This window comes from Centropristis striata, chromosome 23 (genome assembly GCF_030273125.1).
Source record: "Centropristis striata isolate RG_2023a ecotype Rhode Island chromosome 23, C.striata_1.0, whole genome shotgun sequence".
NCBI lineage: Eukaryota > Metazoa > Chordata > Actinopteri > Perciformes > Serranidae > Centropristis > Centropristis striata.
In genome coordinates this window covers 29,378,347-29,406,085 of record NC_081539.1, presented here as the reverse complement: position 1 = coordinate 29,406,085, position 27,739 = coordinate 29,378,347, and the positions used below count along the sequence as shown (strand labels likewise).

General features: G+C 37.2%; 1 protein-coding gene across 2 annotated transcripts; it reads left to right on the top strand.

Annotated features, from left to right (window-relative positions):
* The first annotated feature begins 3,852 nt into the window (after positions 1 to 3,852).
* LOC131962462 (ankyrin repeat and SAM domain-containing protein 6-like) lies at positions 3,853 to 27,129 on the top strand. 2 transcript variants are annotated; one of them, XM_059327469.1, is made up of 18 exons: positions 3,853 to 4,779; positions 5,914 to 6,132; positions 6,496 to 6,704; positions 8,249 to 8,395; positions 12,136 to 12,180; positions 12,298 to 12,502; positions 13,678 to 13,784; positions 15,404 to 15,555; positions 16,166 to 16,403; positions 17,690 to 17,739; positions 19,905 to 20,099; positions 20,827 to 20,989; positions 21,076 to 21,296; positions 22,247 to 22,439; positions 23,044 to 23,111; positions 25,228 to 25,344; positions 25,611 to 25,695; positions 26,626 to 27,129. In XM_059327469.1, exons 1-18 carry the CDS (start codon positions 4,451 to 4,453, stop codon positions 26,673 to 26,675), a joined length of 2,793 nt encoding a protein of 930 aa, XP_059183452.1. In that variant the 5' UTR covers positions 3,853 to 4,450; the 3' UTR covers positions 26,676 to 27,129. The 2 variants fall into 2 exon arrangements, with proteins under 2 accessions (XP_059183452.1, XP_059183451.1); XM_059327468.1 differs by having other exon boundaries at positions 25,611 to 25,707.
* Positions 27,130 to 27,739: the final 610 nt, after the last annotated feature.

The window sequence follows — 27,739 nt, the reverse complement described above, 5'->3', positions numbered from 1 at the left end:
TCTGTGGTGTGTTGGACTCTCAGGATCAACAGCGACATCTAGTGGCTGTGACCATATATAGACATATATAGACACACACACACACAGTAATTACAACTATCTCCTACTGAACACTGACTATATATATATAGCCATATATATATATATATATATATATATATATATATATATATATATATATATATATATATATATATGGCTATGGCTGTGACTACTCAATACCTTATGTCAGTAGTTCTCAACCTTTTTGAATCGCAACCCCCAATTTAACATGCATGTTGTCTGTGACCCCCACTCACTGAACACAATCTCACACGCACAGTTAAGATCACCCAAAAAAGAAACAAAATGACCAAACAAGGAAACAAAATGACCAAAAACCCCACAAATTGACCACAAAATGATCAAAAAAGACACAAAATGACCAGAAAATACACAAAATGATCAAAAAAAGACACAAAATGACCAAAAAAGACACGAAATGACCAAGAAAAAGCCACAAAATGGCTAAAAAAGACACAAAATGTCCAAAAAAAGGAAACAAAATGACCAAAAAAGACACAAAATGATCAAAAAAGACAAAAATTAGCAAAAAAGACACAAAATGACCAGAAAATACACAAAATGATCAAAAAAGACACAAAATGACCAAAAAAGACACAAAATGTCCAAGAAAAAGCCACAAAATGACTAAAAAAGACACAAAATGTCCAAAAAAAGGAAACAAAAAGACCAAAAAAGACACAAATTGACCACAAAATGATCAAAAAAAGACACAAAATGACAAAAAAAACTCACAATGACCAAAAAAACACATTAAATGATTAAAAAGACTAAAACACATGAACACTTTAACACAGTGGAGACAGAGCTGACTTCCAAAATGATTTGGCGACCCCCAGAAATCATCTCGCGACCCCAATTGGGGTCCTGACCCCAAGGTTGAGAATAGCTGCCATATGCGTTAAACTGCAGAACCATAGTTCTATGTGCAGAACTACTAATCCCTCTCGTGTTAGGTGAAATGCAACATTGACAAACTTAAAAAATCTATTTCTGCTGCCCACTGTAGAAAGTGAAGCTGTAGTTTTCCCACAGTAACCACTAATTGTCATCTCATGCACTGTCAGCTCCTCCAGTAGGATAACCACTTATTTAAAAAAAGCCCACACAACGCCACACCTTAGACATCTGAGGTAAAAAAGGCCAAAACCAAAAAAATAAAATAGTAATTTATGTAAATAGTTGTGGGCAGAAAAGATCACTAGGACATATATCAATTTGAGGGATGTATTCAGAATAAATCAAATTAAATGATTCCGAGGTTCATATTTTTGATAATTTAATATGACAATGAACAAGTACAAGCATGATAGTTAATACCACATTTTACACATATATAGTAATAGTGATCAAGATGTAGGTGTAGTTCTAACATGTGACCAGCGGAGGGCAGTGTAGTGTGCACTTAACACTATCCGCTCCACCAGTTCAGTGTTAAGGTCGATATAATAACATACTGCTACATCCGGAATAGATTAAAAAAATAAAACAACTATATTAACGTTAGGTCTACGAACTGGACTACTATTAAAATTGATACATGTATGAAAAGCAATAAAGCTAGAGATTAATATCCCTATTATTGCCAGAGTGTGGAGTTGTTGTTCCTGTCTTTGGCATCTTCCCCTCTTTTTCTTTTCCCCATTTTCAAGGGTATGTAATGAAAAATGTGACATCTGGTTTTCCCATTCAATTACTGGGATGTGTTGTATACCGTTTTGTCTGTACCCATGCTAAATGTCATGGCTCTTTGGGTTATATTTGTGGACACATTGAAATTTACAAATGGCTTCCTGTTTAGGACATTCTTTATGATGCAAAATTTAAAAAGTCCAATGGACAAAAAATGTGGATTTTGTGGAGTCAAATAGCCGTAAAGTTTGAATAAAATCTAAACCTCCCCCAAAAAACCTTTATGATTACATATCATGAATATTACATTACTGAGCACATATAGGTACTTCTAAGTATACAGTGTATGACTCTTTATACGAATACAAATACAAATGCAAATACCAATATGAAAACTTTATTATCCACAGAGTGGAAATTCCTCTTTGGTTTCATTATAGACATGTCTCAAAATAACAGAACAAAATAATAAAACAATAAAGAAAAAACATTTCAAGGATAGAAAAAATTTGAAATAGCCTACAGCAATAACTGTACCATCACCCATTCAAGTATAAAATTTCATAAAAGCATGCTACAGTACAAATTAAGTTTAGTTTTATTTAGTTTTAGTTTATTGCATTTTGAAGTTAGCAGAGATAGTTTTGTAAAAGTAAAATGAAGACACAAAAATGTCATACACAAAAAAAATTACATCAAAACAAACACATAACTTGGAAATTGTCTCATATGTTTATTTTCAAACATACAGGCTGGAAAATGTAAAATCATAATTAAATAATCCAAGTCTTGGCAAAGAAGTCATACATGTGCGTAAAATACAAAAAATCTTTCCTTCCACATGCCATCACACTGTACAATAACAAATAATAGTCTGGTTCATTACATACCGTCGTTATGCACTTTATGTGTTTTTATGCACACTGTTCATTGCACCTTATTTGTTTCATAGCACCAACATTTTTATACTGTATATTCATATTTATTCTGCACTGGAATTCTACTCCTTAATACATACTCCTTCTTTAGACACTTATTGTAGTTTTTACATTACATTTTATTGTATTTTTATATTTTATTGCTTGAAGTATGCCTAGGTTGTTCTTTTTATTTAATTATTTAATTGTGTTGTTATTGTCTCTGTGTGTAATGCTGCTGCTACACTGTAATTTCCCAGCTTGGGATAAATAAAGTCTATCTATCTATCTATCTATCTATCTATCTATCTATCTATCTATCTATCTATCTATCTATCTATCTATCTATCTATCTATCTATCTATCTAAATACAAATACAAATACGAATAGGAATACGAAAACTCTATTATCCACTGAGTGGAAATTCCTCTTAGGTTTCACCATAGACATGTCTCAAAATAACAGAACAAAATAGTAAAACAATAAAGAAAAAACATGTCAAGGATAGAAAAAATATACAATAGCCTACAGCAATAAAGCATATTTCATAAAGCATGCCACAGTACAAATTAAGTTTAGTTTTATTTAGTTTTAGTTTATTGCATTTTGAAGTTATAGTTTTGTAAAATTCATATGAGGACACAAAAATGTCATACACATTTGTCCCAAGCATTGTATTGAAAAAAAAAAAAAAAATACATCAAAACAAACACATAACTTGGCAATTGTCTCATGTGTTTATTTTCAAACATACAGGCTGGAAAATGTAAAATCATAATTAAATAAGGCAAGGCAAGTTTATTTGTATAGCACAATTCAACACAAGGTAATTCAAAGTGCTTTCAAATAAGAAGCACTCCAGTGGCGGTTCTACACAGGGGCCTCCAGGGGCCACTGCCCCTGTGAAGAAGCCTTTGGCCCCTGCTGTGGCCCCTGTGTCCAATTAATGATAAAAATTATCAATTTATATCAATGAACAATGGAACAATTCTAAACTTTTTTTTGTTCATATTTGAATCCTTTTCATGTCTTTAAATGTCTTTTTTAGTAATTTGTGTCTTTTTGTGTCTTTTTTTTGGTAATTTTGTGTCTGTTGTTGTGTCTTTTTTATTTATTTTGTGTCTTTTTTGTTATTTTGTGTCTTTTTTGTCATTGGTGTCATTTGTGTCTTTTTTGTGTCTGTTTTAGTTATTTTGTGTCTTTTTATGGTCATTTTATGTCTTTTTTTGTCATTTTTATGTCTTCTGTGGGGTTTTTTTGTGGTTATTCTGTCTTCTCATTTTGTGTCTTTTTTGGTCATTTTGTGTCTTTTTCAAGACATTCAAAGATTTTGAATACTTAAATATCATCTTTGCCATTTTTCATGTGCTAATGTGCCCCTCTGATTAAACACTGGCCCCTCCTTGGCCCCCACAGTAAAATTGGTCTAGAACCGCCACTGAAGCACTCCCTCCAAGTCTTGACAAATAAGTCCTACATGTGCGTAAATATTGGGCTTTTATTTTGAAAGATGAAAGCGGAAGTCAGATGTCGTGCTGTAGAAGTGTTGATGCTGATTATAAACAAGTAACGGAACCGGGCAGTGCCGGCTGGCTGCCAGAAAGTTGTTTTGTCGAAACCAGTAACGATATTACGAAAGTGTTATGATTATCAGAGAAGTTTCCCTGGGTGGATAGTTAGAGAGGAAGAAGGAGAAAAGTTATTTACTTGGAGACTGAACTTTATTTTGCTGTGCGTCATGGTTTCTAATCCCAGGCCGCCGCCAAGTGACAGAGGAAAAGTTCTAGACCGCTATTAACTCACTTTGGGATTGAATGAAGACGGAGAAACTCTTCAGATGAATTTCGGAGTCCCCGCTAATTCTCTGCTGCTGTTCCGGGCCTGCGACGAGGGGGACTATGAGACCGCCCGGGGCATCCTGGAGCCCGGAGCCCAGAGGGAGTCCGGCCGGCAGAGCAGGCTCCGGTCCGAGGCTGGATCCGAGTGCACCACCGCAGACATGTTGTCTCTGGTCCCGGTGGACTCCACGGACGAGGAGGGGAACACCGCCCTGATGTTCGCCTCGGCCAGCGGGCATGAGAACCTGGTCCGGTTCTTGTTGCGGAAGGGGGCCTCGGTGGACAGCCGCAACAACTACGGCTGGACCCCGCTGATGCAGGCTGCTAGGTGGGGCTGCGGGCTGGGACCAGGACCAGGACCAGGACCAGGGGCCACATTCACTCAGTTGTTCTTAAGATAAAACTTCTTAAGAAAAAAAAATCAGGATGTTCCTAAGAATGTTCTTAAATGCTATTAACTTATTTTTTTTTCTTAAGAATTATCTTTAAATTATCTAGAATTATCTAGAAAAGTTCTTAGATTTTTTTTAACTTAATCCATAAGAACCCAGGCCCATTTATCCTTAAAGGAAAATTATGGGGGATATACCACAGACCACATAGAACACATTTATGATGTTTAAAAAAAAAAAAATAATTAAAAAAAATAATAATTAAAAAAAAAAAAAAAAAAAAAATATATATATATATATATATATATATATATATATGCACTACTGGTCAAAAGTTTTAGAACACACCAACTTTTCCAGAATTTAATTGAAAATGATGCAGTTTAATGTCTCAGTGTACTCTGAAATTAATGCACATTTGCAACATTTAAAATTCTTTATTGAGCATGATAGTGTTTTGAAAGTAAAAAAAAAGATTCAAAATCACATTTTATGTTGGACTAAAGGACTACAAAAAGACACAAAATGATCAAAAAAAGACACAAAATGACAAAAAAGACACCAAAAGACACAAAATGACTTAAAAAAGACACAAAATGACCAAAAAAAGACACAAAATGACTTCCAAAGACATGAAAAGAATTAAAAAATGAACAAAATAAATATAATAATATAAAATAATTTTCTTTTTTGTGTCATTTTGTGTCTTTTTTGGTGAATTTTTTTCTTTTTTGTGTCTTTTTTTTGGTCATTTTGAGTCTTTTTTGGTCATTTTGTTTCCTTTTTTGGTCATTTTGTTTCTTTTTTTTGGGTGATCTGAACTGTGCGTGTGAGATTGTGTTCAGTGAGCGGGGGTCGCGGACAACATGCATGTTAAATTGGGGGTCGCGACTCTCAAAAAGGTTGAGAACTACTGCAGTAAAGAAGCTGGATTTGGGATGGAGGAGGGTAGAGCCTGTGATGAGTGACAATCATTAAATGTCTGTAATTAATAAAGTGTCCTGAACTGGGGAAATAAATCCCTAAAGTTGCACTCTTCTATCTATGTTTTTCTCTAATTCTCCGCCCAGGTTCGGTCACCTGACTGTTGCCCACATCCTGCTGGAGAACGGGGCAGAGATCAATGGGAGGAACCGTCTGGGGGCCAGTGTCCTCACTATGGCGGCCCGTGGGGGACACACTCATGTGGTGAAGCTGCTCCTGGAGAGCGGCGCCTACGTGGACGACTACGATCATCTGGCTGTTGCTGCGGAGGCGGTCTCCAACGGCAACAACAACAACAGCTGCAGGTTGGGGCTGTTTGTCATACAGACATGAAGCCTAGACGTAAACAAAATCAATTTAGATTAGCTTCAAAGCTGTGGCTAGGTTGGTAGAGTTGGTTGGACCCAACCGAAGGGTTGGCGGTTCGATCCCTGACCGTCGCAGCCTACATGTCGAAGTGTCCTTTAGCACGATACTATGAATTCCCAGTGGTGGCAGGTGGCACCGTTTAGGGTATCCTCTGCCACCAGTATGAATGTGTGGGTGGAAGGGTGAATGAGTCAGTCTGTAGTGTAAAGCGCTTTGAGTGGTCGCAAAGTGACTAGAAAAGCGTTATATAAGTGCAGGTCCATTTACCATTTACCATATTGCGCCCTCTTTTTCCACAGTGCATCTGGTTTTGGAGGTGGTGAAGGCTGTCCAGGAGGTGGAGGTGGTGGCAGAGAGTTCATGGACATCATTGCGTTGATGGTGGCGTCTCAGCATGGGTTCGAGGCCACGGTGCGCCTGCTGCTAGAATGGGGCTCTGATGTCAACTTCTCCCAGAAGACCACTGGCTGGGGACCACTGATGGTGGCCACGCTCAGTGGGAAGGTGGGTTCGATGGATGGACGGATGGATGGATGGGTGGATGGATGGATGGATGGATGGATTCTCTGACCTCTAGGCCAGTAGTTCTCAACCTTTTTGAGTCGCGACCCCCAATGTTGTCCGCGACCCCCGCTCACTGAACAGAATCTCACATGCACAGTTCAGATCATACAAACTCAGTGGATACAGCACATTTTGGACAAATAATGAAGCACAAAATGACCCAAAAAAGAAACAAAATTACCAAAAAAAGACAAAAAATGACCAAAAAAAGGAAACAAAATGACCGAAAAAAGACACAAAATGACCAAAAAAGACATTAAATGACCAAAAAAGAAACAAAATGACCAAAAAAAGACACAAAATGACCAAAAAAGACATTAAATGACCAAAAAAATACACAAAATGACCAGAAAAGACACAAAATGACCAGAAAACGATCAAAAAAAGACACAAAATGACCAGAAAAGACACAAAATGATCAAAAAATAAACAAAATGACCAAAAAAAGACACAAAATGACCAAAAAAGACATTAAATGACCAAAAAAAGACACAAATTGGGGTCGGGACCCCAAGGTTGAGAATAGCTGCTCTAGGCCTCAGACTGCTTAACGGAAGCTGTTTATTCTCTTAAAAGCCACTAGACTTCATTGATAAAACCATGCAGGAGTTGCTGCTCCACCCCGCCTTCATCGGTTACATTGTTTGTGATTATGTGTGACTTTGAATTTGAACTAACCCGCTAAAACAACAAAGTCACACAAACAAACAAACTAACCAATGATGAAAAAGAAAATCACATTTACCGTTACTAAATCAGCCATCGGTCTGGTTACAGCAGATTGTTTGAATGTATCTTACAGACCTGAAGTTTGACTTGTTTCTTCTTCTTTTCTCTGTGTGAGCTGGGGAATTCTGTAGTGATTAGTATTTATTTACTTACCAACCTTAAGATAGATGGATGGATGGATGGAAGGATGTATGGATGAATGGATGGATGGATGGATGGATGGATGGAATGATGGATGGATGGATGGATGGATGGGTGGGTGGATGGATGGATGGATGGATGGATGGATGGGTGGGAGGGTGGATGGATGGAAGGATGAATGGATGGATGAATGGATGGGTGGGTGGGTGGGTGGATGGATGGAAGGATGGATGGATGGATGGGTGGGTGGGTGGATGGATGGATGGATGGATGGATGGAAGGATGACTGGATGGATGGATGGATGGATGGATGGAAGGATGGATGAATGGATGGATGGAAGGATGGATGGATGGATGGATGGATGGATGGAAGGATGAATGAATGGATGAATGAATGGATGGATAGATGGAAGGATGAATGGATGGATGGATGGATGGATGGATGAATGCATGGATGGATGAATGGATGGATGGAAGGATGGATGGATGGATGGATGGATGGATGGATGGATGGATGGATGGATGGATGGATGGATGGGTGGGTGGGTGGATGGATGGTGGGGTAGTCTTCCTTGTTTGGAGTTACTGACTGAGTTGTTGTTGTTGTTGTTTAGGTAGCTGTGTCTCAGCAGCTGGTGGAGCGTGGCGCTGACCCAGACCGGGTCAACGTTCTGTCCAAGACCGCCTTTGAACTGGCCATGCAGCTAAAACAGAGAGACATCAAGTCCTATCTGGACTCTATCACCACCGTCCGGCCCCAGACAGGTAATATATCCCTCTCTGTTTCAGGTGATGATGGTAAAATATCATGTCATGTCATCCGGAATAGATAAAAAAAATAAAACAACTATATTAACGTTAGGTCTACGCTTTGGACTACTATTAAAATTGATACATGTATGAAAAGCAATAAAACTAGATATTAATACCCCTATTATTGCCAGAGTGTGGAGTTGTTGTTCCTGTCTTTGGCATCAGTCGTTATTCTGAAAACACTTAAGCCTATTTGAAATTTAGCACAATTTCTGTATCTCTAAGTACAGTAACGTTCTTATATGTATTTTGAGGGACAGCCTGGGCCCCAAAACCAAGCATTTCCCCTCTTTTTCTTTTCCCCATTTTCAAGGGTATGTAATGAAAAATATGACATGCTTTTCCCATTCAATTAAGAATACAAGTCCTATCTGGACTCTATCACCACTGTCCGGCCCCAGGAGGAAACAAAAGGAAACAAAATGACCAAAAAAAGACACAAATTGACCACAAAATGATCAAAAAAAGACACAGAATGACCAGAAAAGACACAAAATGACCAAAAAAAGACACAAAATGACCAAAAAAAGACACAAAATGACCAAAAAAGACACAAAATTACCAAATAAGGAAACAAAATTACCAAAAAAGACAAAATGACCACAATATGATCAAAAAAAGACACAAAATGACCAAAAAAAGACACAAAATGACCAAAAAAGACACAAAATGAGTAAAAAAACAAACACAAAATGACCAAAAAAAGACATTAAGTGACCAAAAAGACTAAAACATATGAACACTTTAACACAGTGGAGACAGAGCTGACTTCCAAAATGATTTGGCGACCCCCAGAAATCCGGCCCCAGACAGGTAATATATCCTTCTTGGTGTCAGATGATGATGGTAAAATATGATGTCATCCGGAATATGTCAACATTTGTTGTGTACATTTATGACCGTATGCTCGAGGATCTCTTGTGGTTTTGGTGATTTTAAATTAAAAAAAAAATGACTTTTGTCTTGTTCTGTTTTATAACGTCACTGCCTGCTGACCTCTCAGTCCTCTTAACCTGCAGGAGCTGCAAGTGCTCAACAACAAGTAGCAAAAGGCATTTCCGTCAATCTGTTAGGCTTAAAAACAAGCCTTACCTAGTCTGTTGCAGGCAACATTTTGCCCTTTTTCATGGCTTAAAAACTGGCATCAATAGAAACGTTTGGTCTCGTTGTTAACCAAAGTATTTGAAGATTATTTCCATACCTGATATGTTATGATCTACTGAAGTCAGGCACGATATAAGATGAATAAATCCTCGTGTTAACTTGACTAAGGGAATTTCCTCTTTATTTGGGAGGGATATGGAGACATATCTGGTGTAGATCTACACTTTTCTAGTTCTGAATGTAAGAATAAATAAACAGATTACACATTAATAGACTCATGCAGTTTTATCATAATACGACATAGCTGACTATGGTGAAAGAGAAACACATTGTTGCAAAATCAAAGAATGCAAAGACATATACAGTAATAATGGTAATAATGCAGAGAATGACAGATGTAAAGAGACACAATCAAAACAAATCCAGTAGAGTTTCATATGTTCTCCTGGTTTTCTCAGACTCTGGCATGTTTTGCTGCTGCTATGGTAATAACATTTTCCTATTCTGTAAATATTTCATTTGTTCGGGTTTAGTTTTGAATTCTTGGTATTTGAGTTTTGCTTTGGTGATTATAATGTCTTTTTTTTACAGTTTACAAGGGAATGTTGATCTGTCTCAAGCCTGTTGGCACAAACCTATCTGTGTGTGTGTGTGTGTGTGTGTGTGTGTGTGTGTGTGTGTGTGTGCACTGCAATTAACACAGAAGTGAGAGTGGAAACAACAGTGGTAGCTCTCGGCCTCTTTGATGTTTAATAGCTCTTCTCACCAGCAGGTTTTAGCTCAGTTTAAGTCTTACTCCTTTAAAAAAAGGGCTCTGACTAAACCTGGACCATTAACCAGATCTCACTTGTTGTTTGACACTTAAAAGTTATTTAGATTGTTTAGATTTTTTGAAGGAGGATTGTATGAGATACTCCATAGTCAGTGTATTCCCTTCAATAGATGGCAGGGAGAACTAAGATTAAGATTAGGATATTCCCTTATTATTCCCACAATGATGAAATGTTAAGCCTCTGCATTTTACCCACAAAATGATCAAAAAAAGACACTAAATGACCAAAAAAAGAAAACAAAATGACCAAAAAAAGACACAAATTGACCACAAAATGATCAAAAAAAGACATTAAATGACCAAAAAAGACACCAAATGACCAGAAAAGACACAAAATGACCAAAAAAAGACACAACACAACAAAAAAAGACACAAAATTACCAAGAAAAGACACAAAATGACCAAAAAAGACATTTTACCATCCTTTTACACATCAGTGAACCTGGTAGAAGGAAGGAGTGGGCAGCACATTGACGTGCCTGGGGAGCTGTGGGGGTTTAGGTGCCTTGCTCAAAGGCATTTCAGCCCTTGACCTGTCAGTCCTGGCATTTGAACCATCAACAGGCCCGATTCTCTGACCTCTAGGCCAGTAGTTCTCAACCTTTTTGAGTCGCGACCCCCAATCTAACATGCATGTTGTCCGCAACCCCCGCTCACTGAACACAATCTCTCATGCACAGTTCAGATCATACAAACTCAGTTGATACAACAAATTTTGGACAAATAATGAAGCACAAAATGACCCCAAAAAGAAACAAAATGACCAAAAAAAGTCACAAAATGATCAAAAAAAGACACAAAATGATAAAAAAAAAGACACAAATTGACCACAAAATGATCAAAAAAAGACACAAATTGACCACAAGATGATCAAAAAAAGATACAAAATGACCGGAAAAGACACAAAATGACCAAAAAAAGACACAAAATGACCAAAAACAGACACCAAATGACAAAAAAAGACACAAAATGACAAAAAAAAGACACAAAAAGACAAACACATTAACTCATGAACACTTTAACACAGTGGAGACAGAGCTGACTTCCAAAATGATTTGGTGACCCCCAGAAATCATCTCACGGCCCCAATTGGGGTCCCGACCCCAAGGTTGAGAATAGCTGCTCTAGGCCACAGACTGCTTAACTGAAGCTGTTTATTCTCTTAAAAGCCACCAGACTTCATTGATAAAACCAGACAGTTTACCACCCAGGAGTTGCTGCTCCACCCCGCCTTCATCGGTTACGTTGTTTGTGATTATGTGTGACTTTGAAAACTCAGTTGATACAACACATTTTGGACAAATAATGAAGCACAAAATGACCCAAAAAAGAAACAAAATGACAAAAAAAAGACACAAAATGACCAAAAAAAGACACAAAATGACCAGAAAAAGGAAACAAAATGACCAAAAAAAGACACAAATTGACCACAAAATGATCAAAAAAGACACAAAATGACCAAAAAAAGACTCAAAACGACCAATAAAAGACACCAAATGACAAAAAATTTACATCAAATAAAAGTTACAGCATATTTTTTCTATGTATCTTACAGACCTGTAGTTTGACTCGTTTCTTCTTCTTTTCTCTCTGTGTGAGCTGGGGAATTCTGTAGTGATTAGTATTTATTTACTTACCACCCCCCACCACCACACACACACACACACACACTAACAGACGATAGCTGAGCTATGTGGAGTCTGTTGTTTCAGAGAGTCTCTCTTGTTCTCAGCTGTTCTTGTTCTTTTCTCCACAGACGATGAGAGAAGAAGACCAGACGTGTTCAGTGCCCTTAAGTTGGGTGAGTTAAATTGAATACTCAAAGATGTGGCAAAACTACCAGTAAACTGTGTTGTCAGAACACACTCAAGTCCATATATTTACATATTAATGTATCCATGTGTGTGTGTTATTTCAGGAAATTCTCAGCTAGTGAAGGAGATCTTGGAGGAGGATCCGACTCAGGTGAACTCGTCCAATCAGGAGGGAGCGTCACCTCTCATGATGGCAGCAGTGAGCGGTCAGCTGGAGGTGGTGCAGCTGATGGTGGAGAAGAACGCAGAGATAGACAAACAAGATGGCGTCCATGGCTGGACGGCTTTAATGCAGGCCACGTATCACGGGTAAGAAGCAAGGTTATTATAGTTAACGAAAACTAACAAAATAACGAAAACTAAAATTGAAAAAACATTGTTGTTAACTGAAATAAAAATAAAAACAAGAGTTTTTAAAAAAACGATAACTAACTGAAACTGTATTGTGTGGTTACAAAACTAACTATAATTATAGTGAAAATGTCCTTTGTTTTCGTCTTTGTCAACTTTTTTCATACATAATTCAGTGTTTCTATTTCAGCATGCAGGAACACATGGTAAATATGTTTACTGAGACAAAATACAAAACACCGAGAACTGTAAGAGTTAATAACCTTATGATGATATGAGATGATAAACCAAAGGAAATGAAGGCATATACCCATTACAAAAAAACTAAAACTAATACAAACTAAACTAAAACTAAGTATTTTCAAAAACTAAAAACTAAACTAAAACTAGCAAACTCACTCTAAAAACTAATTAAAACTAACTGAAATTGAAAACAAAAATTCACAACGAAATTAAAACTAAAACTAATGAAAAATCCAAAACTATTATAACCTTGGTAAGAAGGATGTTCTGGGTAATTTCCGTGAAACTGACACGGATTTGTCATATCCCGTGGCTATTCCAACATAGAAAGTGATTATGAACATTCACTGAGTGAATATTTAGAAAATAAAACATATATTTCTCGCTAGAAATGTGATCAAAATCCATTTTTATGCAGAAACTAAGTCAAAATATTGATTTTTTTTCACTAAAAATGAGAGAACTGTCCGCCATGTTTTTTGTTCTGACCGCCGGGACCTTGAAAGTCACGTGACTTGGAACAAACCAATAGCCACGGGATATGACTGTCATTAACTTGCATTGTAGCGAAATCCGTGTCAGTTTCACGGAAATGTGAGCGATTCCGTGGCTATTCCACGGATTTTGAGTTAAGCGAATCCGTGGCTATTTCACGGATTCCTGTGAGACCAGGTTCGTCCCCTAGTAATCCCACAGTGCCTTTAAAAATATCCCATCTTCTTCTTCTTAATTTATTTTAAATTTAATTTTGTTTTGTTTTTGTTTGTTACCTTTACTTTGTCAATTCTGTATTTTATTGCACTTTTTGCACTTTTATGTGAAGCACTAGATGTATGCTGACACCATCATCACTTTCTCTTTGTTTTCTCTGCCTCCCTCCCTCCTTCCAGCAATAAAGACATTGTCAAGTACCTGTTGAGTCAAGGTGCTGACGTCAACCTGCGAGCTAAGAATGGATACACAGCCTTTGATTTGGTGATGCTGCTCAACGACCCAGGTACCTGACTACCACAGCTTTGTTCTGCAGCCCTTTTAGAAAATGTGGTTAGAATTAACAAACAATTCCTTCCCAATAAGCTGCAATAAATAGCAGGATTATTACTGTCACAGCTTCACCATTTGAAAAGAACATTTTATAGATATTTGTCTTTTATATATGGCCTCAGGGCTCTACCCAATAGTTTGAATTCATAATGTGAATTTATGACAAATTAAAAAAAAAAAAAAATTCTTAATTTTATGAATTTATGAATTAATGACTATTTTCTTGCTTTTTTGTATTCTTTTAAAGTAAGGTTTGGTTTTTGGACAAAATAAGCAAGTTAAATAGGTCCCTTTGAGCTATGGAAAATTGTGATTTCCCTTTTTCACTATTTTTGGACATTTTAAAGACAAAAAGATTAATCCAGTATTAACCCATTGAAGCCTGGAAAGCGGATACGTCGTTTTGTAGTATTTGTATAAGCTCTCAAATACTTTTTGAATTTCATTTCTATCTGCTACAGAGGCTGAAAAATCTATTATTTAGTAGAAGAGTTGACACTTTTTTTCCAGAATTTTTCCAGAATTTCCAGAAAATTAGAGGCTTATTTTAAAATCGCCCAGCAGTTTTTCAGGCCTCAATGGGTTAATGTAATGTAATTACAATAGCTTAATCAGTCATGGAAATGATTATTAGTTGGGGTCCTAATAAATTGACACACTATAGTTGCTAATTTCACTTAACTTTACACCATTGTGGCTGGTATATTATTGTAAAGGATGATAAAGGTACTAATGTATGTTTAAATTCTTGTTTAATGTTTTGGATTCCTGCTAATAGACAGCGTTAAAGCTGAAATCATATTTCATCTAAGTTACGACTAGGTTGACTTTCACATCTCACAGTAAAATGTACGGTGGCACTATTCATGTTAGCATTAACTGGAGCATTAACTGGGATGTTAGTTTTGGCTAGCAAAAAACAAAAACAAAATGTATGTTACTGACCTCAGAAAACTGAACAGCGACTCCTTGGAGTGTCTGTTAGTCCAACCAAACACTGAACAAGACATTTTTACTGAACAAAACGTTCAAATAAACTGTCATTAAGTGAAAATACAGTGAAAGGGTCAAAGTTATGAGACCAAATCGGTAAATCGGTTATATATAACTTTATTGACACGTTGCCATGGATACGCATTGCTCTGCTCCCCTCCTGGTGACGGCTCGCCTTGTTAGTGACCTGTCAATCAAAGGTAGCCCCGCCCCAAATCATACGATTCTTTATCTTCTATTTTCTTCTAAATGGGGCCATTATTAGAACTATTGACATCAAATTGTCTTGAAGAAGATTTTTTACTGGTGATTGAGACCATATTTTTGTCCTGAAATTTTTTTCTGAGGTAATAAATCAAGTCAGAAGTTTTCAAATTTTGCACTGAAATGAATCGGCTGGTTTTTTTTGCAGCCAAACTTAGCGCCTCCTACTGGAATTTTTTGGTGGATTGCAGGCTTTATGCACTTCCTGGTTGGCCTCCATGCTCAGACACGGAGATTGCCGCCTGGTTAGGATTAACAGTTGACATTTTTTGGATTGTTATTTATTTCCTCTTTGTCTTCTCTGTACTGTCTTAGACACTGAGCTGGTGCGTCTCTTAGCATCAGTGTGTATGCAAGTAGACAAGGACAAGTCCAAACACCGCGGCAGAGCCTTGATGACTCGCTCCAAGAGCAGACAGTCCCTCAACAACGTCCCCGTGCCTCCTGACGACAAGGGGGGCCTCAAGGTAAAGGGCAAGTCCTAAATGACCAAAAAAGGACACAAAATGACAAAAAAAAGGACACAAATTGACCACAAAATGATCAAAAAAAGACACAAAATGACCAGAAAAGACACAAAATGATCATATAGATGGATGGATGGATGGATGGATGGATGGATGGATGGATGGATGGATGGATGGATGGATAGATAGATAGATAGATAGATGGGTAGATAGATGGGTAGATAGATGGGTAGATACTACAAGCAATAAAATATAAAAATACAATAAAAAATAAAGTGTCTAAAGAAGGAGTATGTATAAAGGAGTAGAATTACAGTGCAGAATAAATATGAATATACAGTATAAAAATGTTGGTGCTATGAAACAAATAAGGTGCAATGAACAGTGTACATAAAAAACACATAAAGTGCATAACGACGGTATGTAATGAACCAGACTATTATTTGTTATTGTACAGTGTGATGGCATGTGGCAGGAAATATTTTTTATATCTGTCCCTTTGACAGCAGAGCTGGAGCAGCCTGTGCTGACTTATTTATTCTTTGTGTATTATTTCGTTTTAAAGTCACTTTTTAGCTGATGTCATTATAATAACTCCTCCCCCTTCCAGTCCTGGTGGAGCCGGATGTCCAATCGGTTCAGACGGCTGAAGCTGACCCACACCCTGAGGCACGGCCTCTCATCCAACCGCCTGGCTCCGTTCTCAGACGACGCTGAGACTTCATTGGACGCCACGATGAAGGCGAGCAGTAAGCCTGCTGCTGTGTCTAATGGCGCTCCGGCACCAAGTCCCGCCCTCGGAGGAAACGATATCAACACTGCCTGGGCAGTGAAGAGCAAAGATAGTGGTGAGTCACAGTGATAACATTAATTCATCATCATATTTGGAGCGGAATTACTGTAGTCTGGAACATATCAGATGTTTAGCTTTAAAGGGAACTTCACTGATATTACACATCAAAAGCTGTTAACAGATAAAGTATTGCATTAGAGGGTCGACCCAAAAATTCTATGAAGCATGGGCCCCTCTATTATCTTATTTTGAGAAACTTACAGCCCTCCCACAAGATTAAAAATTAAAAGAAGGCAAATAGCCTATTTGTAATGTCTTGATGTCCACTTTTTCTCTTATTTCTTTATATATGTATGTGTGTGTGTATATATATATATATATATATATATATATATATATATATATATATTTATTTATTTATTTATTTTTTTCATTTTAGTTTATCTTTATTTATTTTGTATTACAATATTATTTTAACCTTGTATATATTTTCATGCCTGTAACTTTTTTTTTTTCGTATAACATTTGCGGTGTACTTCTCACTCACGAGTTTATTTTCTTTTTTTTTCAAAATATTTTTATTGTCAATTTTCAGAGTGACAAATGACATACATATACAAATAATAAAGATAATAATAAAAGGCAAATAAATAAAAACTAGACACAAACTATGACATATCAAAACAAAGTATACACAATATAATGTCAGAGTCGAATGTCCACTTAAGTGTATCAAATGTCACAATAGGTACATTTCAAGAACACACGATAATAATAATAATAATAATAAATAAAATAGAAATATAGGTGAATAAATCAATAAAAAAAAAAATTAAAAAAAATTGACAAATACCATAACATACCAAAACAAATTACAAACAAAGAGGCACAATATAATGTCAAAAGTGAGTGTCCACTTGAGTGAGTCAAATACATCAGACTAGGTAGACTTTAGGGGGGTTAACTATAGTTTCAAGTGCTCCAGGATAGGTCTCCATACTGTTTATTTTTCATATTGACAGCACGATGGGGATGGGTGGGGGGGAAGAAAATAAGAAAAATGATGTATGTTGAATATCTGTGATCAATACTCATTTCTTCAAATAAAAACATGTTTAAAAAAAATCTGTTAACAGATATTAGGTACCACTGTGAAAAAAGTTTGATAAAGGCTTTTGTGTCTCCAGAGGAAGCTGCTGCTTTTCATTGTATTGTTGAGACACTGGTGGGGACATTTCATATGTAAATGGTAATATTTTAATTTAGGAAGATGTCATAGAGACGTATGTGAGAAGATGTGGTACATGGAGTCTGCAACTGTTACTTGTGTTTCTTTTTCAGGTCTTTGCAGGACATCCTCAGAAAAGGAGGACTTTCTTATCACCACAATGGTAAGAGTGTTAGATGTAAACTATGCAGTGCTGTACTGAATGTCATTGTTTTAGGGTTTTTTTTTAATTAAGCTTTGAATGTCAAATCTATTGACATATTGTGATCCATTGGATTAAAATTGTCTTTTTTATTAATACCAAATCAACCTTCTTTAGCCCTTTGATGCACAACATGGGTAAAAAAGGACCCGCATTTATTTCCCCTGTTATTTAATGCTTGCTGTGTGTTTCTGTGCTATCTGTTTTGATATCAACTTATTTTATGATTGAATATTCTAAGTATTCTTTAAATATCTTGTTTTTGATAAAAACAGATCATTATTTTCATTTTGCTTCTAATAATTTATGAAGAAAAAAAGTTTTTGTATTATTACATAGCTAAGTATTTAGCTAAGTAGCTTGCTAAGCCAACTACTTAGCCAAGAAGTTAGCTAAGTAGTTAGCTTAGCAAGCTACTTAGCTAAATACTTAGCCAAGAAGTTAGCTAAGAAGTTAGCTTAGCAAGCTACTTAGCTAAAAAATGGATATGGCTCATTTTTCACCCATGTTGTGTATTAGAAGAGTAGTGACAGAAAAAGGGATTCTATTCAAAATAAATAAAGGAAAACATAAAAATAGGATGTATGATGATCAAAAACAAACTAATTGAGGAAAACCTGGAATACTGAATGATGAATTATTGCAAAGATATAGAACATAAAAACTCTGTTGGGTCACTTTAGACCCATGTTGTGCATCAAAGGGTTAATGAATATATGGTTATAGAAATATTATTTATAGTGCTGTTTAATTGCCAGTTAATAATAATAATAGGTCGTGTCGTCCTTTGTGTGCAGCAGTTTTTTTTGCCCAAAAATGTTGTTTTTGAAAGGCTGAATGCCAACAAACATGAATTGAAGCAGAATATTTTGTTAAATAAAACCTGTTGTGAGTTCTGGAAATGATTCCATCCATCTTTTTTCAATACATTTGGACTTTGGACAATACTAGAGTTATTCGAAACAATATTAATGGTGCCTGATCTTTATCTGCATCTGTGCAGAAATCCTCGGTTTAAACAGAATGACTCGGCACGCAAACTACAAAAAGCTGCACAGCTTTTAAATGTTAATTTAATATCTGAATGTCAGTGCTATCTTCAAAGCTTCAGACTATCCGGTACAGCCCTTAAACCAGGATTAGTGACTTTTATAGCTTGGGCTTTAAGAAAACAGTATGTTGCAAAGTGACTTCTTTTGCCCCGTGTTTTTATGTTTTTGTAATAATATGTAGTTTATGCATAACTTACACTACCGGTCAAAAGTTTTAGAACACACCAACTTTTCCAGAATTTAATTGAAAATGATGCAGTTTAATGTCTCAGTGTACTCTGAAATTAATGCACATTTGCAGCATTTAAAATTCTTTATTGAGCAAATCACATTTTATGTTGGACTAAAGGACTAAAAAAAGACACAAAATGACAAAAAAAGGACACAAAATGACCAAAAAAAAGACACAAAAAGACACAAAATTACTAAAAAAAGACACAAAATGACTTACAAAGACATGAAAAGAATTAAACAATGGACAAAATAACCCAAGACTCCATAGAGTTAAGTTGTTAACCCATTTCTTGTTCCCTGAAAAAGGCCTACTTGTATAATTCTGAAATGTACATTATCTTTCAGTTTTGGTTAAGCTTACCTTTTTTTATTTACCTCTGGCAGTTCACCACTTACCTTTGTACCCTTTCAAGCTGTTCATTTGACTTGAACTGCTTGAATTTCAATAAAAAACTGGAAAAGTTGGGGTGTTCTAAAACTTTTGACCGGTAGTGTAAATTGTATAAACCGTTTGGGATTTGCACTTTAACCCATTGACGCCTAAAACTTACTGTAAAACCTCTGGGCGATTTTAAAATCAGCCCCTAAAACCTGAAGTTTTTCTGGAAATTCAATAGAAGTGTCAACTCTTCCTACTAAATAATGGATTTTTCAGCCTCTGTAGCAGATAGAAATGAAATTCAAAAAGTATTTGAGAGCTTATACAAATACTACAAAACGACCTATCCACTTTCCAGGCTTCAATGGGTTAATTCTTTAATAAATGCTGTATACATAAGGTTTATGGTGATTATTAGTCGTGTAAGTAGTAATAGTAATGATGTTTTTTACGTCCTTCAGCTCAGAAGTGGAGCACCACTGACCCGGCTGCCCAACGACAAGCTGAAAGCGGTGATCCCTCCCTTCTTGCCTCCGTCCAACTTTGAACCGTGGAACTCGGACCGTTCACGGCTCCTCAGGGAGGGAAAGAGTGAAGCACCACGGCTGCCCATGCCTCCCCAGAGGAAGCTGAACAGCAGTGGAAACTCAGATATTGTGAGTGTTTGTAGATGAGCTGCTGATGCTTGTAAAAAGACACAAAATGACAAAAAAAGACACCAAAAGACTCAAAATGACTAAAAAAAGACACATAATGACCACAAAAAGACACAAAATGACCAAAAAATGACACAAAATGACTTATAAAGACATGAAAAGAATTCAAAAATGGACAAAATAGCCCACGACTCCATAGAGTTAAGTTGTTAACCCATTTCTTGTTCCCTGAAAAAGGCCTACTTGTATAATTCTGAAATGTACGTTATTTTTCAGTTTTGGTTAAGCTTACCTTTTTTTATTTACCTCTGGCAGTTCACCACTTACCTTTGGACCCTTTCAAGCTGTTCATTTGAATTGAACTGCTTGAATTTCAATAAAAAACTGGAAAAATTGGGGTGTTCTAAAACTTTTGACCGGTAGCGTATGTATGTGTGTATATATATATATATATATATATATATATATTTATTTATTTTTATTTTTTTGTTTGTCTTTATTTTTTTTGTATTACAATATTATTTTAACCTTGTATATATTATTATGCCTGTAACGAGTGTATTTTCATTATTTAATTCATTTATTTATTTTTCATATTGACAGCACAATGGGTATGGGTGGGGGGGGGGGGGGGGGGGGGGGGGGAGTGTTTGTAGATGAGCTGCTGATGCTCGTAAAACCATCATTCATTCATTCATTCTCTTCTTCTCTCTTCTTCATACATCAGACCTCTATTAGTCGTGTTGTAAGCAGGTCCATAAAGTTTCCCAGCATCCCTAAGGGGCCCTCCTCCTCGTCTCCTTCCAACTCTGGCCACTACCACTCCCCCCACTCCTCCGGAGGATCCAATGGAGTGGCAGGGATCAACCGGGACTCTCACAACCGCTCAGGTTCGCACAAACACACACAAATAATCCCTGAAACAATGTAAACCTAAGCAGCCAGATTACAAACTCCTGCTTCTTTCTTCCACCAGGGGGCAGTGCAGACAGCGTTCTTTCCCAGATAGCAGCCCAGAGGAAGCGAGCAGCCGGCCTGATAGATGTGAAGACTCCAGCTCCAGAGAAACAGCAGAGCCAGACTCAGAGTCCAGCCTCTCTACCAGCCTCAGCACCAGGCCTGCCTCTGCCTGACGTCAATCTCCCAGACATCCACTCCCACCCCAGCCTGGTGGCTTCTGACATCCACTCCAGAAGGGTCTGTGTTTGGTTTTCCTCATGTCATTACTGCGTAAAACAGCCAAAGTTCCTGACCGTAAACTGTCTGTGTGCTACTTGTTAGAAAAATTGCATGAGTAAACCTTGAAAATTGAATTATCTGACACCAACAGGAAAATACCTCATCAATTATTTCTGCGCAGTCTTTGATGGGGAAAGGATCAGCTTGAGACGTCCGAGTTCTCAGTTTAACATAGTTTTATTACAATACGTCAAGAAATGTGAATTACAGAGCTCTGGGATTCACTTTAGGAATCAGTTTAACTGTCCCTGATACACACAGACAGGTTTCAGGTCATGAAGTCTGAAAACCTCGTCTCTACTCCTGCAAAAAACCCCAGTTTTACACTAACATAGTTTAATTATATCAATGAAGGTAGATTTCTTCCAGGAAGTCCCGCCTTCCCCCTTCGCTGATTCGCCAGTCTTCTTTCATACCGTCACACACCAGGCCACCTGGGCAAAACAATCACTGCTGCCCAGGACAAGGCCATGTGACCTGCTAACAAACTTGTTATGACGAACATACTGCCTTGTTATGTCCTACAGAAAGCCCAACTATTCTTCAATATCTACATGTTCTTTTAAAGGTTAAAAAATATAAGACAGACAATACTATTTTTTGTGATTATAGAATCTTAATTAGTTTAAGCAAATGGAATATATGTAATTAAAGTAATCATAGTTTTCTACATCAATATTAACACACAAACACAATCAATGTATCAAAATCATATTACCTGATTAATATAAATGCATAGAGATAGACATTATCAAGGTTCAGTGAATTACGCATGCATAGTGACCTGTGATGACTGTTGGAGAAAAATCACAAAGAGGAAAAAGAGAGGAAGACAGTAACATCTCATTTTAAACAACATATAATATTCAAATTATTCTAACATACTGTCCACCCTTATTCCTTCGTAGAAGATGGATTTGAAGAAGAGACCTCAGTCAGGGAATTCTTCCACATCCAAGAGCACGTCGCCCACTCTGACTCCTTCACCTTCCCCGACTCCCAAACCTCCTACTGGACCAGGAGACTCTCTGTCCTCCGCCTCCTCCCATCCTCGCTCCAAGAGCAGTGGAGGCTCCAGCAGTGGAACCATTACAGATGAAGGTGATATTTTTTCTTTTTTCATTTCACCTTTATTTATTCATGGAGGGCCAATTGAGAGCAAGCTCTCATTTCCAATGGCGCTCTGATTACAGCACAAATACAATTTTAACACATTACACTACATATCTATAATAATATATAATCAACAGAGCACAATAAATTCAATGAGTACATACACATTCAGAAATCATAAGATTAATAAGAATGTCTTTAAAATGATTAAAAGGAATCAGTGTATCCAGCTGAAGCTGTGACAGTAAATTATTCCATTTAAAAGGAGCAAAATAAACAAAAGCGAATTTCCCAGATATCATGTTGATTGCAGCATAAACTGAAACCATGTCCTGCCAGTGAACAAGCATCAATCACATTTCCACATTTATTCTGTGACGAGACCAAATCTGTAAATGTTTAAGAGAAAGCAGGAAACTGTTATACAATGATTGCTGTTGACAACCGATTCTCAATAACATGAAATGAACTATGTGCACCATGGGCCTGGACATAAAATATCCATCAAACATGAAATCAACTTGTAAAAACATTCCACATTTCATCACTTTTCCTTAGATCTAATGCTATATGTTGTTTTTGTCTTTTCCAGATGAGCTGTCTGGCATATTGAAGAAACTGTCCCTGGAGAAGTACCAGCCCATATTTGAGGAACAGGAGGTATCTATCTTTTATTTAGTTCCATCAATATGCATTGATTCATGAGCTCTCAATGTGGAGGAAACCCTCTCTGGATCTGCATCACCGGACTGCACAGACTGCAGTTCTCCACTAGGGATCGGAATTGAAGATTTTATTTGTCGTCTAGACGGATTTCAGAATAAAGGCCTCCTATAAGAAGTGAGGAGCATTTATGGGTACAAGTCGGGAACCGGCCTACCTTACATATCTCAAGGGGTCCAAAAAAAATGGTTCCCAAGCAAAATTTTGAGTTTTTGACCTTCTCATTTGCATATCAAAATGGCGGCCGTTGGTCGTTGGACCATTCCCCCTTAGTTTTTTTGTAAGTAGGCAATCAAAGATGAGGAAATTAAGTTTCTGGATCTATAGTCTAGGGTCAGAGCAAGGATATAGTGGAGGCTCAGTGTCTTTTTTGTGTATATATATATATATATGCAAAATACCAACTGGAACATTTAAAAATGATATTGATTGAATATTTATGTCGGCCTTAAAAAAATGACACTAATAATGCTTAATTTCACTTTAAAAGTTGGTATTTTGCATATATATATATATATATATATATATATATATACATACATACATAAAAAAGACACTGAGCCTCCACTATATCCTTGCTCTGACCCTAGACTATAGATCCAGAAACTTAATTTCCTCATCTTTGATTGCCTACTTACAAAAAAACTAAGGGGAAATGGTCCAACGACCAACGGCCGCCATTTTGATATGCAAATAAGAAGGTCAAAAACTCAAAATTTCGCTTGGGAACCATTTTTTTTGGATTCAGCATCCTTGAAATAAGTAAAGTAGGCCAGTTCCCGACTTGTACCCATAAATGCTCCTCACTTTCACTTTTTGGACAATTCCGTATAGACTATTATACCAGCGCCATTCGATTCTTTATTGATTCCCTTTTTGACACCTAATCAGTTTACATTGTGGAAAAAGTTGCCTACACAGGTTTTCAGTCTCTACTGTTTTATTATCTCTGAGTCATGAACACCGTTTAGATTAAATGAAAGAAAATTTACACAGCACTGGTAAGAAACTCTTGGAAGCAGAACAGAGGAAGCAGTGGCACTTTTACATAAAGTGTCAACTACGTGGCATTCCTGGAACTGAAGCCCATGTTACTGCTGGTTTTTCCACCCTAAATGATCATTTTACAGACATTACAGTAGCAGTCATGTTGTCATCTTTCTTCGTGACCACACATGACTTCCTCTATGTGCAAGTCTCTAGCAGTGTGGATGCATGAATATCACGGCGAAACAAACTATTTTTATAGATTGGACAATTTGGATCCAGTTTTTGAATCCCGTCCCTGTTCTGTACTCATTTTAAATGTAGACAATTTCGCACATTGTTTGTGGTACTGTGGAAAAATACAGCAGCTTTGGCAGGTCATTGGGCAGGAAATGAATAAGATTCTATCCACTAATAGAAATAACGACCCCTTATATCTACTACTCGGCATATCTGATTTGTCAATCACCGACAAATTTAAAAGAAAACTTCATCAAACACTCGCTTTCTGTGCTAGAAAGTGTATTCTTTTAAATTGGATAATGGATAAAGCTTCTTCTAAGGCTCAATGGCAAAGGTTGATACTTGAATATGTTGCTTTGGACTATCTGACATGTAGACTGCACAGCAGGGATGATGTTTTTCGTAAAACATGGGAACCCTTTTTGTCATATATTGGTTTGAATATCTCTACCATTCTTGCAAGAGGGTTTGTATCGTAGCTGAGAATGCTCTGCCTTGTAAGTGACACCCTACCGCTTCATTGATATGTTTTTGTTTCTGGTTACCTTTCTTTGATCATGTGAATGTATCTTGCATGGCAGTGCACACTTGGTTTGTTTTACTTGCTTACCCTATTTGTGTAGGATGACTCCTGAATCTCTCACCTAAATCTGAATTTAAATATGTATGTGAGCCAAATGTATGTTTTTTGTTTTTGTCATGTATGTGTTCCTGTTTTGTCTTTTGAAAATTGAATAAACATATAAAAAAAATGTTCTGTTCAATTTATCGCCCATGTTTCATACAGTGTTATAATCAATGTTTGTTCTTTCTCATCTTCTAGGTGGACATGGAGGCGTTCCTGACTCTAACAGACGGAGACCTGAGAGAGCTGGGAATTAAAACAGATGGACCCAGACAACAGATCCTGGCTGCCATATCAGAGCTCAATGCTGGAAAGGTGCATTTAGTTGAACATATATTATTATGCATCTCCAAGAAAACTTGGCTTCCTGTGGTGTGTTTCCATGGAACTTTGGGCTTATTTTTTTGGGCTTTCATAATAAACTGCTCACATCGTGCGCCAGCAGAGATAGGTAGAATTGCTTTGAACAAGGATGGAAATGACTAAATGGAACAACTTGCAGTGGATGAGGCATGCAATATGTGAAAGCATAATCTTGGCCTGAGAACTGGTTTATAATGATCATTGTTGTTTGTCATCAGGGCCGAGAAAGGCAGATCCTTCAAGAGACCATCCATAACTTCCAGTCTTCCTTTGGTAGCAGCGCCAGTAATCCAAGACAACCAGGTGAACCTCGCTGTGAGTGTCAAAACACTGAGCTACCAACTCATGGAGAAAATGGAGCACTACTACAGACCTGGGCATTGGGCGGCCCGCGGGCCACATCCGGCCCGTTGGCTGTCCTTGTCCGGCCCGCATGAGGTTACCAAGAAATTAGAAATCAATATAACCGCAGTGCTTTTATTTTGAAAAAAATAGCAAACATTATCATTAGCACTAGAGCTAACAAGCACTTTTACTATAGTTAAGACAACAAATATAGCCACTAATATATATGACAGAATAAAATAAACCCTACCAAACCTTGTGTCCTGTCAGTCAGCCACTATAGAAGCATTTTTCATACTTTATATCAACTTTATATGAATTACGACGCACTCGTTATTATTTACCGTTCGTTTTTTCATTTAACCGTTCTACCGGTTATTTCCTGTCACTACCTTTCAAAGTTAAAGCACCCGTTTTACATTGGACGACACCTTTTCAAAATAAAAGCATCACAACATTGTAAAACACCTTGAAAATGTACAAACATGAAAAAACAAGCTATATAATACAAAAACACAAATAGGAACCTTGCTAAAGGTCATTTACAGTTGTGTTTAAAATAAATGTTAAAGTGATATAGTGATTGGAGTATTTACTACTTTTTACTGCTATATTTGCTTTACTCCACATTAACAGTCTCATCATAACATGTGTTCCTATCAGTAGCAGCTCAAAACCAGATAATTTACTGTATTTTATAAAGCGATTACATTAATATTGAGCAGAATTTAGTTCCGAGTTTTGGTCCGGCCCCTGCAACCTTCGTGGTATTGGTCATGTGGCACCTTGGGAAAATTAATTGCCCACCCCTGCACTACTACATACAAAGACAACATCCTTACTGTGTCCTTATCTGTTTCTCTCTCTCTTCTAATCTTTCTTCATCAGCACCAACTGGTTGGATGAGACACCAGGTCCGTTCCTCCAACAAGAGGTAACCCAGCAGGAAGTAAAGCAAAGGTACTTAGAATAAGAGTAAAAAGGTCACCTCTAGCCAAGGCATGAATAACATGGAGTCTTCTGGACACCGGTGTCCCAGACCACTGTTAGTGCAAGAGGATGCTGCAGCAAACCCACCATCCAGACCCTGATGCCTCCAGGACTAAACTGCATTAAAGTATTCCTCTTGTGGATCCAAAAGCAGGGGAGGTGTGACGGGGCTGGCTGAGTCCAGAGCCCTGCTGCTATTTCACAGAGCGCATGATGTGTGGCAAATGATCATTTTTGCCAAAGTTGTTACGGTTGCCACATCTACTGCTAATGCAGCACTTTGGGTTAAGAAGAGAGGTTAGAGAGCAGAGAGTTCAGTAAAATCGTTCAAAATGTACTAGTCAGGCGGCTTAGCTAAATAAAGGGGACACGCCGGACAAAAGCACCACATTTTTTCCACATGCTCTCTATCATTATAGGTTTCAATTTTTGGTAGGAGCCACTTCATCAAGATCGGAGATGGCAGCCATATAAAGTCTATGAGAAACTCTATATCTTCCAAGCCACTTAGAAGGTCAATCTTGGTGTGAAAATCTACATTTTCTGGGTCAAGAAATCATTTATAGCTATTGTGAATATCACTAGATGGTTATTTGATCAAATAGATATGTTCATTTTCACCCAGACTGGAAGGCAACTTGCTTCAAGTGCTGCAGCAGGGAATCCTGAGCTGAAAATGTTTGGAATCTATGTTCCATTAGCATAGCATTAGGATTAGCTGCCATGTACACTGCTCAAACAAATCAAGGTAAAGCTTTCATCTCATGTCAGATCTTGCTCAACACATTATTTACAGTGAGTCATCTAGTGATATTCTCAGTAGCTTTAAATGATTCTTTGACCCAGAAAATGTAGATTTTGACACCAAGATTGACCTTCTAAGAGGCTTGGAAGATATATTGTTTCTCATAGACTTTATATGGCTGCCATCTCCGATCCGCAGTCTTGATGAAGTGGCTCCTACCAAAAATTGAAACCTATGGTGATAGAGAGCATGTGGAAAAATTTTGGT